Here is a 19,855-nt window from a genome sequence, read left to right as displayed (position 1 = left end):
TTTTGGAGACACAGATTTCAGATCTACCTGCAGAGTTTAATGCAGTAGGTTTGGGGTTGCGTCCGACTGAGAATTTGTATTTCTAGCGCTTGCAGCCCAGGTGACGCTGATGCTGCTGGTCCAAGGGCCACACTTTGAGCACCAATGTTCTGCGGTACCATGAGCCTCATCAAAGCTGGCATTTCACTTTAATATGCCCACAAGATTAAAATAAAATGTTTTCCTAGAATATGTGATGTATTTGATTCACTGAAATCTGTTTTCATTACTATTGAATATGGTGGATGTGCTTTGACGTATTCTTTTAAATAGTATTTATCATGTTTTTGTCCTTTTGTGATAGGTGTGAGTCTGTCAGTGTGACAGATTTTAAGTCAAGCTGGAGAAATGGGATGGCTTTTTTGGCTGTCATTCATGCCTTGCGACCAGACCTAATTGACATGAAGACAGTGAAGCATAGATCCAACAAAGACAATCTGAAAGAGGCCTTTGGAATTGCCGAACGGGAATTTAAAATCCCCAAGTTGCTAGAACCAGAAGGTAAAGAAGCTTCTTTCTTTTTAAAACGCTGTCCAGTGTGAAGTTGGCTGGGAAATGTAAACAGGACCTCTACATAAATAAACATAATGGTATTATTGCCCCAGAGGGTTTAATAACTTAAACTCTTTATTAAATTTCATGACACTAAGAATTCCTACCAATTCATTAACTTCAGTAATTGCCAGGATGACAAGACAGCTGAAAGCAAGCAATGCTGTTATTGGAAATAGTTTGAGTCTTTGTCTTAGTTTTCTTTCATTGTGTTCTACATTGTGTTCCCTTGATTCTGTTATTCTGTTCTAAAAGCTCCCTGGTTTGGGGCGCCTGGGTGGCGCAGTCGGTTAAGCGTCCGACTTCAGCCAGGTCACGATCTCACGGTCTGTGAGTTCGAGCCCCGCGTCAGGCTCTGGGCTGATGGCTCGGAGCCTGGAGCCTGTTTCCGATTCTGTGTCTCCCTCTCTCTCTGCCCCTCCCCTGTTCATGCTCTGTCTCTCTCTGTCCCAAAAATAAATAAACGTTGAAAAATAAAAAAATAAAAAAATAAAAGCTCCCTGGTAAGACCGTTCTTTGGGTTAACGTATTTCCTCTCTCCACTCTTTCCCCCTAGGTAAAGCTGAACTTCTTTGAGGACAGAAACTCTTGTTTGTTTGTTTTTTTGTTTGTTTGTTTCGCCCTCTGTGGCTGGCTAGGCTTTGCCGTGATTATGCTCGACACATTGTGTGGTATGGTTAACGACCGCAGCAAAATCCTAAATACGGGTTTTGTTCAAAGAGATGATTATGTTAACTTCACAAAGTTAAGATTAAGATGATTTAATTCTTTGGAAAAGCACTTTGCTGTGGGTTGTATTGTTTCTTAATGTACCAACGCTTATTAAAAATCCCAGTAAGCTCATAAAAGGGGTGTGTAGGATTCGCGAAGATTACAATGCACCGACAAACTAAGAAGTACACATTCTAGTCTCAGCTGTACAACCAGGGGTGTGTAGGTAATGTGTGACTGGGTCTCCAGAGCAATGCGTGTGTGTGCCTGAGCATGTGTGGATACGTACACACATCTATCACAAATATTACTAATATAAGGCACACGTAGCACACAGTTTACAAATGATAAGAAAATGTGTGATACGTTTCATTATGAATTCCACATAGCCCCAGATGTCTTTGTTGATTTTCACCAAACGCTTGTATCCACCTGCAGCCAACTTATGGTTGCGGTTGCTGGACACGTGGAGTCCTGACATGAATGTTAGCAAATAATTGTCTTTACGTTCATGAGTAAGTACGACAATAAAGATGTTTGTTGGAACTTGACTTGTTCTTCAACATGTGAATGACTTTTTTTGCTGAACCTAATATTGGAAGAATATTTCCTCAATTTTTTGTGCAACTTCACAGCTCTAGATAGGACATGCTTTTTTTTTTTTTGTCTTTCAGAGTTTACTTATTGTGAGAGAGGGAGAGAGAGCACGCACGCGGGGTAGAGGCAGAGAGAAAGGGAGAGAGGGAGAGAATCCGAAGCAAGTTCCACACTGGCAATGCAGAGCCCTACTTGGGGCTCTATCTCACGAATGGTGGGATCATGACCTGAGCCCAGATCAAGAGTCTGATGCTTATCCGACTGAGCCACCCAGGTGCCCCTAGACAGGACGTACTTTTAAGTTTAACGTGCGTTATTAACATTTTCTCCATCCCTTTCTTTGTAATCAATATACAAGAAATCAAGCCCTCATTTGCTGATTTTTGTGGTTGTGTGTGGTTTGAACATTGCCACCACGGCCGATTCCGGTGTGAAGTCACTGAACACGGAGTAGGGAAAAGATGTGCAACCCTAACGCACCATTATGTAGTTTTCTTTCTTTCTTTCTTTCTTTCTTTCTTTCTTTCTTTCTTTCTTTCTTCTCTCTCTCTCTCTCTCTCTCTCTCTCTCTCTTTCTTTCTTTCTTTCTTTCTTTCTTATGTAGTTTTCTATCTTACAGGTGCAACAGAGGTAAGTAACCTCAAGAGCACCCGTAGTAGTAAAATGTGGTAAAATAGTTGGGAAGTGGTGAGTTTTGAGTGTTTATTACATTTGTTTTAATATGTTTTATTTGATTGTTCATGTATATAATTTAACTTTTTTTAATTAAAAAAAAATTACCTGGCTGAGGTAGTGTTTGCTAGGTTGCTTCCCTGTGAAGCGATTTTTTTTTTGTTTCCCTCTTCCTGTGTTGTACTCTTTGGGAAGTCGGTATGCGTAGCCGACACTTAGGAGGGGGAGGGGCAGAGAGAACGAGAGAGAGGGAGACACAGAATCGGAAGCAGGCTCCAGGCTCTGAGCCGTCAGCACAGAACCTGATGCGGGGCTCGAACCCACCAGCCGTAAGATCACGACCTGAGCCGAAGGTGGACACTTAACCGACTGAGCCCCCCAGGCGCCCCTCCAACCATTTATTTATATCAATATGGGCTTATGGACATTTCATTTTCTACTTTGGGTTGTAACCTAATACTGTTTTGTGTATTTAACTGCTCAAATTAAAAAACATTTTTTTTAACTCAAAGATTCAGCCATTAGGAGCTCTTTTAGCTAGCTCCTTTGCCCCTTTGCCATACTGCCCTCCATGTGGCGTTTCCTTGTTTGCTTTTGAGCACATCCTTATTTCCTGGTGCTGCAAGATGCTCCAGGCTCATCTTGGATGTTTCCTACCCCAGCGGGATCAACCGTCTCCCCAGGGAGTACCGGTTTCTTTTACTGGAGAATGGGATTAGAAGCTAAGATCTGGGCACTAGCTATGCGGGGTCTTAGCCTTCTTGGACCTCAGTTGAATTAGGTGGTATTTCTAAGTTAAGAGTTAGCCTAATGGTTTCATGTTTTTGTATGTTAGGTTTGTCATTGCTCTGGTTTATGTTGCTTGTTGATAATTCTTCTTGTTAACTCTCCCTTCCTTATTTGTTCTCGCCTCCCTTTTCTTTCTTTCTTCCTTTTCTCCCATTCTTTGTCTTTTCTCTTTCCTTTTTGGCTTTTCATTATCTTTTTTCTTTTCTTTGTGTTTCCTCATGTTTTGTTTTATCCCCTTGTCTGATTACTATTTGTTTTTTTAATACTCCTTTCATGTTGTGATTCTCTAAATATCAGTGTAAAATATTTTTCCTCTTTTAGTATGTAAAAGTAATTCAGCAAATAATGTGACAGTATAAAGAAGCCAAATTTCCACTGTATAAATGGTTGCCCATAATTCACTTTAAATAGCTTAAACAAGGGGCGCCTGGGTGGCGCAGTCGGTTAAACGTCCGACTTCAGCCAGGTCACGATCTCGCGGCCCGTGAGTTCGAGCCCCGTGTCGGGCTCTGGGCTGATGGCTCAGAGCCTGGAGCCTGCTTCCGATTCTGTGTCTCCCTCTCTCTCTGCCCCTCCCCCGTTCATGCTCTGTCTCTCTCTGTCTCAAAAATAAATAAACGTTAAAAAAAAAAAAATTAAAAAAAAATAGCTTAAACAATAGCTCAAAATGTGAAATACGTCATTATTTCTGCAAACTAAATGCTGTTGTCATATTTGAATAAGAGTATTATCTTTTGACAATTTTATTAAAACATTTAATCACTGTGCATAACTTCATATACAATAAAGCTTTTATTTATTTTTACTTTTTCATGCAATAAAGTTTTTGAAAAGAAACATCTAGTTAAGCCAGTATAATTATTTTATGTATCTCTTGATGTACTTTTACTTTTTTTTACTTACACTTTTTTTCAGTAAAAGAATAACTCTGCTCTTAGGGATCCTTCCTTTATTGAAACTCCACCCCTAACTTTTTATCGATACCTTTTATATGTCTACTGTGTTGAGTCTTTTAATTTGGATATAGATTAGATTCATGTTCTCCGTCAGCCTACTTAGAATAGTCATTGGGTCCAGTAAACACATTTGCTGAAGCATGCATAGTGTGTTATATTTCTTTGTTGTTTGTTTTTTTCCTAACAGTAAGCTCCTTGAGGGGCAGATAATGTCCTCAGGCATCTAGCATTTACTTAAGTGTCTTGCATCCACTTGTTGAATGAATTGAGGGCAAGAATGAGCCTTACATATCTTGCTTGTGACCTGCATTTGTTGACTCTCTATAAATATTTGATGAGTTTATTTTAACTGAATTAATAATCACAAAAGGAGCGCCTGGGTGGCTCAGTCGGTTAAGCGTCCAACTTCAGCTCAAGTCATGATCTCACGTTTTGTGGGTTTGAGCCCTGCATTGGGCTCTGTGCTGACAGCTCAGAGCCTGGAGCCTGCTTTGGATTCTGTGTCTCCCTCTTTCTCTGCTCTCCCCTGCTCTTGCTCTCTCTCTCTCTCAAAAATAAACATTAAAAAAATAAAAAATAAACACAAATGATTTCCTTTTCAATATCTTCATAGTTGTTTTGGCAACATATCAAAAGATAGCCCAAAATTATGTGTTCATTTTGTCTGTAACATATTGTGATCCCTTTGGATTTTGTGATCTATCTAATTTGTTTTATGTCTGGAGAAGGTCTGCGCTTATGGAATTTATAATATTTTTACTTTGTTTAAATTCAGCATTTTCCAATGTTTTTTCACCACGGACTTTGTTAATGCAGTGCAAAGACTGGCCCACAGAAGGCTCTGAGTAATTACATTTGTTCCACAAATGAACAAATAAAATCTCGTGGATGTCTTGAATAAGTCTTCCATAGAACCTATGCTTTTGGAAATGCTCTACTGTGCACTTCCTGAGACTGGTGTGACAGGAGTGGGTTCTAGCTGCTGTACGTTCCTACACTCTACACTCCTGGAGGAGTTTCCATACCGTGTCTCTGAAAAGCTGTATTTTCTCTGTTCCACTCTCCCGCTCTACTTACGCTCTTCTGCCTACAACAGGCGTAGTGGAAATTGAGGCTGTGCATTTACTACTGCCAGGGTTCAACTCAGCTCTGACTCTGGTTCTAAGCTCTTAGCCAATGCACAGCCTTGGAGCAAGGGTGACTGACCACAGAGATTTGCACGGCTGGTTAGCTGCTTTGGTTTATTCCAAGGCCATCTCATGGTATGGCCTGTAATTGTAGGAAATCACATCTGTAGCTAATTGATCCTGTGGCACATCTTACAGATGTGGACGTTGTTAATCCTGATGAAAAGTCAATCATGACTTATGTGGCACAATTTCTACGGTATTCGAAGGATGCATCTGGGACTGGAGCTGAAGCTCAGGTATGTCCTCATAAGTATGTCTCAAGCTCATTTTTGTTGTATGCTACCAATGGCTTCATTCTAAAAATTGAGGTATAATTTGCATCTAGAGCTGAAATGTGCAGTTCTATGAATTTTGACAAATACATACACCCAGGTAACCCATATAACAATCATGATGTAACACGTTTCTCTTACCCAGAATGTTCCAGTGTTCCTCTTTCCTGTCTGTACTCCACACCCCAGGCAACCAGTGTTCCAGTTTCTTTCACTGTAGATTTATTTCGCCTGTTTTTTTCTTTTTTCATTTTTAAGCTAAAAGTGGTAATTTATTAAACTTTGCTGACTTATCGAAAATAACTTTTACATAGACGCCGTATAGGACAAATTACGTTTAGCACTGGAACTTGAAAAGTTCTAGAGCTACCTCATTTTTGTCTATTTTGATTTTCACAGCTTTTTAAAGATTTAATCCACATATCATAAAATAAACCATTTAAAGTTTACAATTCAGGGTTGCCTGGGTGGCTCAGGCAGGTAAGCATCTGACTTCCGCCCAGGTCACGATCTCACAGCTCATGAGTTCGAGCCCCGCGTCGAGCCTGGAGCCTGCTTCAGATTCTGTGTCTCCTTCTCTCTGCCTCTCCCCTTCTCGTGCTCTGTCTGTCTGTATCTCTCTCTCTCTCTCTCAAAAATAAGTAAACATTACAAAAAATTAAAGTTTATAATTCAGTGGTTTTTGGCATATTTACTTACTTGTGCAACTATCACCACAATCTAATTTTAGCTACATATACCTGGGATCATATTATTTGTTTGTTTGTTTATGTTTATTTATTTATTTTGAGAGAGAGCAAGAGATTGTGGGAGGGGCAGAGAGAGAGGGGGAGAGAGATATTCCCAAACATGTTCCGTGCCGTTAGCACAGAACCCAACATGGGACTCGAACTCATGAACTGTGAGATCAAGGCCTGAGCCAAGATCCAGAGTCAGATGCTTAACCGACTGAGCCACCCAGGCACCCCTGGGATCATATAATTTATAAAAATGGAAGCAGTGTGTTCTACTCTTGATCTTTGTTTGTTGAGGTACTCTTGAGTCACTATCAGTTTGCCATTTGATTACTCAATTTTTTCCTTTGACTTTCAGTCAGGTACACGAAATATCGTGGGTGGAAATTTCATAAAAATCACTGAGCGGAAATGAAAATAAACAATTATTCTCTGCTGCTGTGAAGATAAATGAGTGCTGTGAATTTAGTAAACTTTTTGAATATTATTATTTTTAATTTTTTAAATGTTTATTTTTGAGAGACAGAGAGAGACAGAAACAGAGTGTGAGCAGGTGAGGGGCAGAGAGAGAAGGAGACGCAGAATCAGAACTAGGTTCCCGGCTCTGAGCTGTCAGCGTAGAGCCCGATGCAGGGCTCTAACTCACGAACCGTGAGATCACGACCCGAGCGAAGTCAGATGCTTAACCGACTGAGCCACCCAGGCGCCCCCGAATATTCTTTTAATATTTATTTAGACTGCTTCCTCAGACATGTTTACAGGCGGTCATATTATCACATTGTATGTGACAAACTTGGGCCTAGGTTTTCCCAACCGTTATGTTTGAGGCGCTGTGCTAGCTTGTTGCTGACTCTGGAACAGAGACTCAAGCTGAGACTGAGGCCTACAGTTCAGTTCACTTATTCCTGACCTGCTGAGGAGCTACTCTTTTCTAAGTAATTTTCTTATTAAAAATTAAAATGAAAAATTAAACTGTCCATGAAATCAGACGCAAAAATACATAGAAAACACTCCTACTTAATAGAGAAAAAGTAAATGAAGTTTAAAGGGAATGAAAATAAGATGTAATGTCTTTTGCTTTATCCTCTGGCAGTGAAATTAACTTTCGAATGTAAGCAGGCAAGAATCTAGGAGAAAAGAATTGTTACTCACATCCGTATGATAGCAGAACCAAAACCTTTAGTAGTTATTTTTAGGGTCTTTAAAATGCTTAAGATATTAAAAAAATTTTTTTAATGTTTATATTTGAGAGAGAGCGAGACAAAGCGTGAGTTGGGGAGAGGGAGAGAGAGAGAGAGAGGGAGACACAGAATCCGAAGCACGCTGCAGGCTCTGAACTGTCGGCACAGAGCCTGACGCGGGGCTCGAACCCATGAACTGTGAGATCATGACCTGAGCCGACGTCTGATGCTCAAATCGACTGAGCCACCCAGGTGCCCCTGCCTAAGATATTTTTGATGCCCGTGTATTTGGGTGTCAGCATCTCTTCATTAACCCTATTTAGATGTATCGGAAAGCAGTATTCTGAAATGCTTACTATGGGTAAGTAGTTTAGAGTAATGTTCTTCAGAATTGCGGAATAATGGGAGTGGCTAAGCCAAAAAAAAAAAAAAAATCAGGGGCTGGCATGCCCTGTTTCTTTAGCACATAATGTTCAGGTGCTAGTTTCAATCCATTTTAAAATTCAAGGTGTTAGGTGAAAAAGCAGACTTCCTCTTCGGCACAAGGAGTCATTGGTGTGTAATGCTTGCATTATTTCACTGACATTTAAAGTTGCTAATTTTACTGTTAAAAATCTCCAAGTCTATTTAGGATAGAGTGTTAAATGTGTGTGTGAATTATAGGGAAAGGTGAAAGATGCTGTGGTCTGGTTGACTCTACAAGAGAAAAAACTACAGAAATTGCTAACGGATTCAGAAAATGAGACCTGCTCTAAAAAGTATGATGTAAGTACGACTTTAAACAGCAATTTGTTTGCAGCTTACTCTTAGGGAAGAGTAGGATGTTTTTGGGAAAAAAAAGTCTTGCAGAGTTAATTACATAAATGCTAAATTAACTTCAAGTTTTAGCATCATGTTCTAGGACAGTGCTTCTCAAGTTTTAATGTGCACGTGAACTCCCTGGGGAATCTTGTTAAAATGCGGATTTTTTTTTTTTATTTATTTACTTAGAGAGAGAGAGAGGGAGAGCATGAGCAGGGGAGGGGCAGAGAGATAGAGGGAGAGAATCCCAAGCAGTCTGTGCGCTGTTAGCACAGAGCCCAACTCGGGGCTCAATCTCACGAATCGTGAGATCGTGACCTGAACCGAGAAGAAGTTGCTTAACTGACTGAGCCACCCAGGTGCCCCTAAGATGCAGATTCTAATTCAGTAGACCTGGGGAGGGGCCTGAGATTCTGCATTTCCAGCAAGCTTCCAGGTGTTGCTAATACTTGGTCCTTAAGGTACCTTGAATAGTGAGATTTTATAGCAGGGCGTGGCAAACTGGTCTGTGGGCCCCACCAATTTGGTAAATCAGGTACTACTGGAACACAGCCATGCCCATGAAGGTATGGTCTGTGGCTGCCTTTGCACTGCAACGCCAGAGTCAAATAGTGGCAATAGAGACCGTATGGCCCTCAAGCCTAGGCATTTCCTCTCTTGCCTCTTACAGTAAAAGTTTTCCAGTCCCCAGTCTAGAGCAGAACTAGGTTATATGGAATGAAAAAAAAAAGATCAGGAAGTAAAAAATGAAGCCAACCCCAAGTTGTAACCCCCAAGTGTAGGGCCTCAACTGAGGCGCCCTTTGAGGAAGAACAACTATGACTGTCACCACATTTGAATATCTGCAGTGTACCAGGCACCTTGCTGACGAGCATTTTACGCATCACAGCATCTTGCTGAACGTGGTGGTGTCATTCCACGACACCTGAGGTTACACAGCTACTGCCAGGGAGAGGCGGGTTCTCGTGAAGTCTAGCCTCGAAGACCCAGCTCTCTACTTCGTGGGGTTCCTCCTGGGTGACCAGGAGAACCTGTATCATCTTGAAGGAGCCTAACAGGAGCCGAGATGAGGATTTTTCAGCCCTGTTCCTTAGAACCCACGGTCCCTGCAGCTCTGCTCCCCATCGGATTTCCACTGGGAATAGAGCAGGGGTACGGTCACGTGCTTGCTCCGCACTTAGCACCTGCAGGCTGAGCGGGCGAGTTGGATGAATCCAGCCTGTCTGATGCCAACATGCAGCGGATTGTGTGGCTTACTGGCAACAGCATCCTTTTTGGTTTAGAGGCATCAGGGAAGAAAGAGATGGGACATTCTCGTCTTCCTTCCATCTGGACCGTACAGGTTTTTGTGCTGCTTCCATCTTTGGCCTGATATGTTTTTTTATTGACAAGAGGCCCAGCGTCCCCGGAAGTGCTTTACTCTCACCTACCTCTTTGATTTAGTAAGGCACCACAGATTCCGCTTTCTTGAATAAAAGGCCTTAGGGAGTTATTAGGGGTGAGAAAGAATTACAGTAATTATCCCTTGGTTTGCTCATAAAACTTAATCTTTCCCCAAATTCTATTTATTTATTTACTTTTTAAGGTAAGCTCTGCGTCCACCATGGGGCTTGAACGCACGACCCCGAGATCAAGAGTCACCTGCTCTATCGACTGAGCCAGCTGGGCACCCCAGCTCCTAAATCTTCTGCCGAAATGAAATGAAATAAAATAAAATAAGATAAAATCTGCCAATTTTTATGAATAAGGGCTGAAACAATATTTATGGAATTGGTGACTCTTAAATTTTTTTTTTTTCCAACGTTTTTTATTTATTTTTGGGACAGAGAGAGAGCATGAACGGGGGAGGGGCAGAGAGAGAGGGAGACACAGAATTGGAAACAGGCTCCAGGCTCTGAGCCATCAGCCCAGAGCCCGACGCGGGGCTCGAACTCACGGACCGCGAGATCGTGACCTGGCTGAAGTCGGACGCTTAACCGACTGCGCCACCCAGGCGCCCCATGGAATTGGTGACTCTTAAACACGAACTTCACACTAATACGAGCCAAGAAAAGCTTAATTTATTAAATTTTCGAGGGACAAAATATTTTCTCAAGTCTGTAAAAAACAACTTGGGAAGCAACGGCGCGAGCACAGTTAATCATAGACACGTTTGTCCGTGATGACCGCTGCTGGATAGTTTTCACTTCCACTCATGCTTATTTTGTTGTGAACACATATCCAGGGAGGACAGAGAAACTCCCACTTTCCGTGTGGCGTCGTGATCTGTCCTCTAGAGCTGGGTGACCTTGCCGCTCCATTCCCTTAGAAACCCAACAGTGCTGACGAGACACAAGCTGTGACCTGTGTTACCATGAGGGCACTCAAGTGATCAGGGTGCACTGAAGAAAGGTACCAGATCAGTGTAGAGGACCCTGAATCCAGGGAATCGTACCTCCCTTTAAGTAAAAATTTAAACATAACCTGCAGCGATAGACCTTAAAATAGCGGATTACCTTACATTAACTGATTTAAAATTTCTGTCTTTAAAATATTCTTCTGATGGTAGAGCCTGCTGTCCTTTTTGGAGTCCTTCAATGAAGGAAAAGAGCCCTTTTTGGACATCCTGCCAATAGAAAGGAACTTGGATGAGCTGAATGAAGATCAGTTACAGTTGAGAGAAGTCTGGGATGGCCTCAACTACCAGGTTACCGTGTTATGTTGATTAGAACATTTTCGTGGGGCAGCTTTGTTTGTTGGATGATTAGACTTCCGTGAGGAATGCTGTAAAAGAGTAGACGCTTCATCAGAAACTTGGGAGAGTATTCTTTTATTTTCTCCAGGGTCTCGCGTGGGTAGTGATTGATCTTTAAATAGGAATTTAGAGCATTCTGCTTGGAAAAGCTGCTTGTCCAAAGTTTTTATATTTGCTATCAATGATTGCCTTGCCAGAGTAGATTCTCCATGTTCTGACTGACCAGCCTCATCTTTTCCGTGGACCAGTGTCCTGTGTAGCTATCAGTAGATTCTCGGAGGGGGTTAGGGATGAGCCTAGAGAGAATGTGTGAAGATGCATGTGTATGTGTGTCTGAATATATCTGTATGATTTCAATTTTTTTCGGTTTATTAAGATTTGTGTTATGACCCGAGACATAGAGCATGTTGGTGTAATACCATTTGCACTTAAAATGAACATGTATCCTGTAGTTATTTGACACAGCATTCTATAGATATCAGTTAAGATAAGGTGGTTGATCGTGTCAGATTATCTATGTCTTTAAAAAAGAGTTTTTTTGGGACGCCTGGGTGGCTCAGTCGGTTGAGCGTCCGACTTCAGCTCAAGTCACGATCTCACAGTCCGTGAGTTCGAGCCCTGCGTCGGGCTCTGGGCTGATGGCTCAGAGCCTGGAGCCTGCTTCCGATTCTGTGTCTCCCTCTCTCTGTGCCCCTCCCCCGTTCATGTTCTGTCTCTCTCTGTCTCAAAAATAAACGTTAAAAAAAAATTTTTTTAAAAAAAAGTTTTTTTTAATGTTTGTTTTTGAGTGAGAGAGAGCGCGAGCAGGGGAGAGGCAGAGAGGGAGACCCAGAATCTGAAGCAGCTCCAGGCTCTGAACCGTCAGCCCAGAGCCTGATGTGGGGCTCGAACCCACAAACTGCGAGATCATGACCTGAGCTGAAGTCAGATGCTCAACTGACTGAGCCACCCAGGCGCCCTGTATTATGTTGATATTTTTAGAATTTCATTTTATCTATTGACCTTTTTTTAAACATTTAACTGATTAATTTTTAAATGTTTATTTGTTGTAGAGAGAGAGCATGTGGGGGAGGGGCAGAGAGAGGGGGACAGAAGATTCAAAGCGGGCTCTGCACTGATAGCAGCGAGCCTGATGTGGGGCTTGAACTCATGAACTGCCAGATCATGACTTGAACCAAAGTTCTATGCTCACGTGACTGAGCCACCCAGGTGCCCCAATAGGCTCTATTGCTTTCTATCAGGTTTTTAGTGAGCCTACAATATACATTGACATTTTTTTATAGTCTGGGGCTCCTGGGTGGCTCAGTCAGTTAAGTGACCAACTCTTGATTTCGGCTGAGGTCGTGATCTCACGGTTTATGGGTTTAAGCCCTGTGTCGGGCTCTGCGCTGACAGTACAGACCCTGCTTGGGATTCTCTCTCTCTCTCTCTCTCTCTCTCTCTCTCTCTCTCTCTCTGCCCCTCCCCTGCTCATTCAAACTGTCTCTCTCTCTCTCTCTGCCCCTCCCCTGCTCATTCAAACTGTCTCTCTCTCTCTCTGCCCCTCCCCTGCTCATTCGAACTGTCTCTCTCTCTCTCTCTGCCCCTCCCCTGCTCATTCAAACTCTCTCTCTCTCTCTCTCTCTGCCTCTGCCCCTCCCCTGCTCATTCAAACTGTCTCTCTCTCTCTCTCTCTCTCTCTGCCCCTCCCCTGCTCATTCGAACTGTCTCTCTCTCTCAAAATAAATATATAAACTTAAAACAACTTTTTTTGCAGTCTACTTACACAACTTCTAAGTTATCATACAACTTCTTATGTAGAAATCTTGCAGTTAAATTGATTCATTTATTTGTCATTCTTTGTGCTATAGTTGCTTTACATATAAATATATTTATGCCACAAACAAATGTTTTAAAGTCCCCAAGACCATGTTACCAATTTTTGCTAAAAACAATCATACATTTTAAAGAAATTAACAGAAAAAAATGTCTTTTATAATTATCTAGATATTTACCATTTCCAATGTTCTTCATTCTTTCCTGGAGAGATTTGAGTTTCCATCCGAATTTATTTGCCTCAGCCTAAAACACTTTTTTAAACTTACAATGCAGGTCTGTGAGTGGTAAATTCTCTTAGTTTTCTTTGATTTCTAAATGTCTTTATTTTGCCTTCATTCTTTTTTTAAACGTATTTATTGAGGTGTAATTTACATACCATACCCTTCACGCATTTTAAGTGGATAATTAAGTGGTTTCTGGTGGATTTACAGGGTTGCAACAGAGATTTTTATGGTCTGCCAGTCAAAAATTCTCTCTGGCCCTGGAAAAGTTTGTTGATCCCTGTTGGCCCCTGCTCTCTCGGCTGTCAACAGCGCCAGCCTGTTTTCAGAATACGTTTTTCACATCCTTTATGAAGGGTGGTAAATAGTCAGGTCCAGTAGCTTAAAAGAGCCACCATCTCCAAGTACCTAATTTGGGACAACTAGCGCAGCTCCGGAAACCTTCCCATCAAGTGGCCCAGCTCACTGTGTCCCCTGCTCGTGTTCTCATCGCGACTTTGAAACTGACCCTTGAGAAGGACAGGAGCTCCCGGTTACACGGCCTCAACAGAACACGAGAGGAAGAAGATCTTGTCTGTAGAGTTCACAGTGTTCCAGGCCACAAACACCTGGCCTAATTTTATTGAACGTGATTGGGAAAAAGTACCCAACATAATGAGAAAAACCATTAAAAAAAAAAAAAAACCCACTATTTCGCAAGAGTTCAGTGCCACAAATTGATAGTAGCTTGAAAATCCATTCTTCCGTTATAATACAGCTCCTTGTCTTGGTGTGGCAAATGAGACATATTAATTTTACAGCCTTCAGGTACAGAAAAGTCAATACCATCTAGACAATTTCTGGTTCAGTTGTTTGAGCACACAGTTACCTCAAGGCATCACAGTAAATGGTTTCATTTTAAGCCAGCTATGCAAAATAGCAATATTATGGTTTTTTTTTTTAATTAAAAAAATTTTTTTTAATGTTTATTTTTTTGAGAGAGAAAGAGAGACAGAACATGAGCAGGGGAGGGACAGAGAGAGACACACACAGAATCTGAAGCAGGCTCCAGGCTCTGAGCTGTCAGCACAGAGCCCGACACGGGGCTCAAACCCACAAATCACGAGATCATGACCTGAGCCGAAGTCGATCACTGAACTGACTGAGCCACCCTGGCGCTCCAACATTATGTTATTTTGACCTGACAAGATCAGCTCAGATCAGATATAAATTTTCAACTAAATTCAAAAATAAGTTCCAAAACTAAAAAAGAAAAGTATGGAGCCAGTTTTCTATGGTAAGTGAAAAAGAAGAGTAGTAAAAGGTAATTATCGCCTTCTATCTTTCCCCTTCTGACCGTTACCTAAACAAGAGTACAGCCCTCAGGCAGAAAGCACACGTTCCTTTTCATTCAAAACATACTCAGCTTTCTTTCAGTTGCGAAAAGAATATCAGTTGGATTAAAGATACTGTTCTTAGGCTCTCTTTAACTCACTCATCAACTTTCTGGCTTATTTTATTTTATTTTGGCAAATGTACAAATTATTTGGATATACTGAAAGCGCGTATTAAAAATTCATAATGATGAAAACAGTTTTTTTCATGATTTTCCAACTGGAGGCTTAATGGCATATGCTTAATGGTTTAAGATTACGGAGCTATCTTTTGTCCTACGTCGTTTGAGAAGATAAAGTTGAAGCACCTAAAGCAAAACAAAGTACTATATAGTATTCCTTATGTCTGGAAGCTTTAAAAAAAAAAGTCAAACTCACAGAAACAGAGAGGATAAAAGCGGTGGTCAGGATGGAGGAAAGGAGGGATTGAAGTTGGTAAAAGGGTGCGAACTTCCAGCTGTCAGTTGAGTAAGGTCTGAGGATCTAATGTAAAACACAGTGGCTACACTTCATAACACTGTATTGTATCATTAAGTTTGTTAAGAGAGTTGAATTGAAATGTTCTCACCAAGAAAAGAAAAAAAGAGGTAAATACATGAAGTGAGGGTGTGTTAATTAGGTACTAGGAATCCTTCCACAATGTGTAGGTGTATCATATCACCATGATGTGCACTTTAAATATCTTACTGTGTTTCAATTAGGCCTCAATAGACCTAAAAAAAACCAAAAAAAAAAAAATAATGTGAAAACTATAATGTTTAATGCTTCTAGCTTATGAATAGTTCCACTTGACTGCCTTAAAGCCTAGCTTTTTACTCACGTAACATCTTCCAGGGAGCCTGGGTGACTGAGTTGGTTAAGTGTCCAACTCTTGATCTGGGATCAGGTCACGATCTCATGGTTTGTGGAATCAAGCCCCGTGTTAGGCTCTGTGTTGTCAGCTTGGGATTCTCTCTCTCTCTTCTTTCTCTCTCTGTCTCTCAAAATAAGTAAATAAACTTAAAAAAAAATCTTTACACTTGGGCATTTGCTTGAATGTTTCTTTTTGATATTTATCTTACACATGGTGGCACCCAGTAAATATTTTTTAATCAATTAATGATGAATCAAATAACCCTTTTCTTTTAAAAAAAATGTAATTTTGCTTATTCTTTCCTCTATTTAAAATCAATTTAAGTTAAAGAGCAGTGGCAGTTCATTTAGTAGAACTATAAGGGAAAGAGAAACACAGATTTAAAACTCCTATTTTCAATAGAGGAAGCCATTTGACTGAAACACATTTTAATTTGTGCATGATCTTCATGGGGGGGGGGTGGTCTTTAGAGTAAGAATGCCAAAAAATCCACAATAGAGTCATGTGAGTTCAGATCAAAAACCACATTCTTAAATGGGGTCCTCAGGAAAGGACGTGGCTTAGGAGCTGGATTTTTATCTTGCTTAAGAATTCTTGGCATCTGTGCTCATGTGTTTTGTTTCTTAAATTCCAAATATGAGTGAAATCGTATGGTATTTGTCTTTGTCCGACTTACTTGGCTTAGCTCGTTATTCTCTAGTTCCATCCACATCGTTGCAAATGGCAAGATTTCATTCTTTTCTATGGCTAATGTTCCGTGTTGTGTGTGTGTGTGTGTGTGTGTGTGTGTGTGTGTGTGTACACACACACACCTCTCATTTTCTTCATCCACTCATCCGTTGATGGACATTTGGGCTCTCTCCACACTTTGGCTATTGTTGAGAGTGCTGCTGTAAACATTGGGGTGCATATGTCCTTTCAAATCAGTATTTTTGTATCCTTTGGGTAAATACTGAGTAGTGCAGTTGCTGGATCATAGGGTAGTTCTAGTTGTAACTTATTGAGGAACTTCCATACTGTTTTCCAGAGTGGCTGCACCAGTTTGCATTCCCACCAACAATGTAAAGAGGGTTCGCCTTTCTCCGCATCCTTGCCGACATCTAGTGTGGCCTGAGTTATTAATGTTAGCCGTTCTGACTGGCGTGAGGTGATATCTCATTGCAGTTTTGATTTGTATTTCCCTGACGATGAGTGATGTTGAGCTTGTTTTTCATGTGCCTGTTAGCCATCTGGATGTCTTCTTTGGAAAAGTGTCTATTCAGGTCTTCTGCCCATTTTTTAAACCGGATTATTTGTTTTTTGCATGTTCAGTTTTATAAGTTCTTTATAGATATTGGATACTAACACTTTATCAAATATGCCATTTGCAAATATCTTCTCTCATTCTGAAGGCTGCCATTCAGTTCTGTTGATTGTTTCCTTTGCTGTGCCAAAGCTTTTTATCTTGATGAAATCCCAGTAGTTTATTTTTGCATGTGTTTCCCTTGCCTCAGGAATTTAAAAAATAAAAAAGATGAACATAGGTGAAAGAGAGAGAAAGAGAGAGAGAGGCAAACCAGGAAACAGACCCTTACCTAGAGAGAACAGACTGAGGGTAACTGGAGGGCAAGTGGGCAGGGGATGGGTTAAATGGGTGATGGGGATTAAGGAGGGCACTTGTTGTGGTGAGCACTGTGTTTTGTATGTAAGTGATGAATCACTAAATTCTACACTTGAGACTAATGTTACACTGTTAACAAACTGGAATTTAAATAAAAACTTGAAACAAAAAAATAAATTAAAAATTAAAAATTAACAAAAAGAAGTCTGGGCATTGGTGTGGAATCAGTGTTCTTCCAGGATCTTCCCTGGGCCCCTCTGCCTGGCTCTGTTATATTGCTGACTACATTTCACTGTAACCATGTACTTTGCTTCCCACTAGATGGTTCAGGCAAGACCTGTGGGTTTTTGTTTGCTTGTTTGTTTATTTGTTTTTATCTGGTTGACCGTCAGATGTAGAGAGTGGTGTTAAACTCACTCTTCCCTTCGTGGCATATGGGTCTAGGCAAGGCCCTACTCTTACTTTTATTTACTTGTTTAATTTGTGTTTATTTCTTTCTATACCCATGCCCTCCTTCATTTCCCCGTCTCCTTAGGCCTTTTCGTTTCATATGTTCTTGCCAAATACATAACGTATTCATGTGCTTGTGTATTATTAAGTTGCGTAAATCGGTGTTATGTGTTATTCTGTTTCTTACTTAAATTTTTGAGCACACATATTTAAAATGCTCCAGTGTTCACATGTGTGTACATCTCATTGGGGTCTCAGTGTTCATTGCACAGTACTTTGTGGTACAACCACTACATGTCCCCTCTCCATTCCAGAAGCCTTGTGTATCTCTATGCTCAGCTCTTAGCACAATAGGTTATAAGTGTTTGCTGAATGAATGAATGAATGTGGGAGTAGGTGAGTTCTGATGGTGCTTAATGGGGAAAGCATCCAGGTAGAAGGGACAGGGAGTGTGAACACCTTGGGAGTGCAGTGGTGTTTGGGGAAAGAGGCAGTTAGCATTTGTGTGCATGCAGGGAGGGCTGAGGAAGGAAGAGGTTTCCTGGATTGTGGGGGGCTTCGGTGAGGGACAGATATTCAGGAGGTACGGTAGAGATATGTAATGTGAATATATGATTAGTACTAGTGAGAAAAATAATCTATAAATCTGAGCGTGAGGTGTCGTTGTAAAGTCAGAGAACACAAGGCCATACATTTCAGATGATGGTCCTTCTATATAACAGTCTACCCTTGCTTAAAGGGGTGCTTTTTTTAAACGTTTACTCATTTTGAGAGACAGGCAGATAGACCGAGACAGAGAGAGCGGGTGAGGGGCAGAAAGGAGAGAGAGAATCCCAAGCAGTCTATGTGCTGTCAGTGCAGAGCTCTCCCTGTGTGAGGCTCAAACTCACGAACCATGAGATCATGACCCGAGCCGAAGTCAAGAATCGGATGCTCGGGCACCTGGGTGGCTCAGTTGGTTGGGCATCTAACTTCGGCTCAGGTCACGATCTCACGGTTGGTGGGTTCGAGCCCCACATCAGACTCTGTGCTGACAGCTCAGAGCCTGGAACCTGCTTTGGATTCTGTATCTCCCTCTCTCTCTCTGCCCCAGTCCCACTCACGCTCTGTCTCTGAATAAGTAAATAAATATTTTAAAAATTAAAAAAAAAAAAAAGAATCAGGTATTTAACCAACTAAGCCACCCAGGCGCCCTGAGGGGTGCTTTAAATAGTTCTAATTTCCCTCTCATAACTGATTATGGATTTATCAAAATATTCATTCTTATCCTTGTGTTCCCTTTTATATCTATTTTTTAAGTGTATTTACATATTTTGGGGGGGGGTCAGAGAGAGAGAGAGAGAGAGAGAGAGAGAACCCCAAGCAGGCTGTCAGCACACAGCCCGATACGGGGCTCAGACCCATGAACTGTGAGATCATGACCTGAGAGGAAATCAAGAATCAGATGCTTAACCAGCTGAGCCACCCAGACACCCCTCGTGTGCCCCCTTCTATTGCTCTTAAACAAATGATCTTCTCTATCAGCAGGTAAGCAAATGTACAGAACTGAGAAGTTTGCCCATTTGAGAAAGACTTCCCTGACTAATGGATCAGAGAAACTTTGAAGTATTAAACAAACTGCGTGCAAAGAAATAAACTTCAGAAGAATGTTTAGTGAAGCGCTCATGTTTGTTTTTTCAGATTAATGTGTGGAAAAGGGAGCTGAATGATGCCTTGCCCTCACCGCTGCATCAAATCGAAGCCTGGCTCCAGGAGGTAGAGGAGCTTATCGATGAAGATTTGCCAGCTTCCCAGGATTATTGTGAAGCCGTGGCTCTAATACAAGAGAAAATGACTTTAATCAAGGTTGGAAAATAACAAAGAAACATGGGAAAATCTGTGCTTTGTTAGGGACTTCTTCTTGAGGAAGCCGTTGTCCTAGAGAGAAGGGAAGGAAATACGGTGCCTCTTTGAGGGTGGTTTGGAATGATTCCCTTGGGGATTTTGGGGAGCCAGACGATACTTTCACTTCCTTATGGGCATTGTGCTAGTTCAAGGTGGAAACAATAAGAATAGAGTCCAGTCAGTTCTAAAGCAACTGTAAAGCCTGACCAAAAAGGAGGAAAGAGACTGGCGTAAAATGTGAGAGTGGGTTTTCATCAAAATGGTATGAAGGAATTTGATAGACGACATTTATGGCATGCGAACTCACAAAGGAATTACAAATAAATCCCAAAACAAAAGGTTTGGGTAATGCTTTTACCAAAGAAACTACAGTCTGTCTCTCTGTAAAACGTTCCAGTGTAAAGCATTTATGATGAAATTACGCATTG

General features: G+C 41.3%; 1 protein-coding gene across 1 annotated transcript in view; it reads left to right on the top strand.

Moving 5' to 3' along the window:
- Nucleotides 1–19,855, top strand: part of SYNE2 (spectrin repeat containing nuclear envelope protein 2) — a 286,324-nt gene that overhangs the window by 37,605 nt on the left and 228,864 nt on the right. Inside the window, exons 7-11 of the mRNA XM_047079535.1 lie at nucleotides 344–540; nucleotides 5,642–5,742; nucleotides 8,357–8,458; nucleotides 11,043–11,180; nucleotides 19,224–19,388. Coding sequence (XP_046935491.1) covers nucleotides 344–540; nucleotides 5,642–5,742; nucleotides 8,357–8,458; nucleotides 11,043–11,180; nucleotides 19,224–19,388 — 703 coding nt within the window. The remainder of the gene's footprint in view (nucleotides 1–343; nucleotides 541–5,641; nucleotides 5,743–8,356; nucleotides 8,459–11,042; nucleotides 11,181–19,223; nucleotides 19,389–19,855) is intronic.

This window comes from Lynx rufus, unplaced genomic scaffold (genome assembly GCF_022079265.1).
Source record: "Lynx rufus isolate CCGP_SWC_20201006 ecotype Redwood Valley unplaced genomic scaffold, mLynRuf1.p SCAF_17, whole genome shotgun sequence".
Taxonomy (NCBI): Eukaryota; Metazoa; Chordata; class Mammalia; order Carnivora; family Felidae; genus Lynx; species Lynx rufus.
Note: the sequence above shows the minus strand (reverse complement) of the source record. Positions and strands in the feature narration are given on the sequence as shown.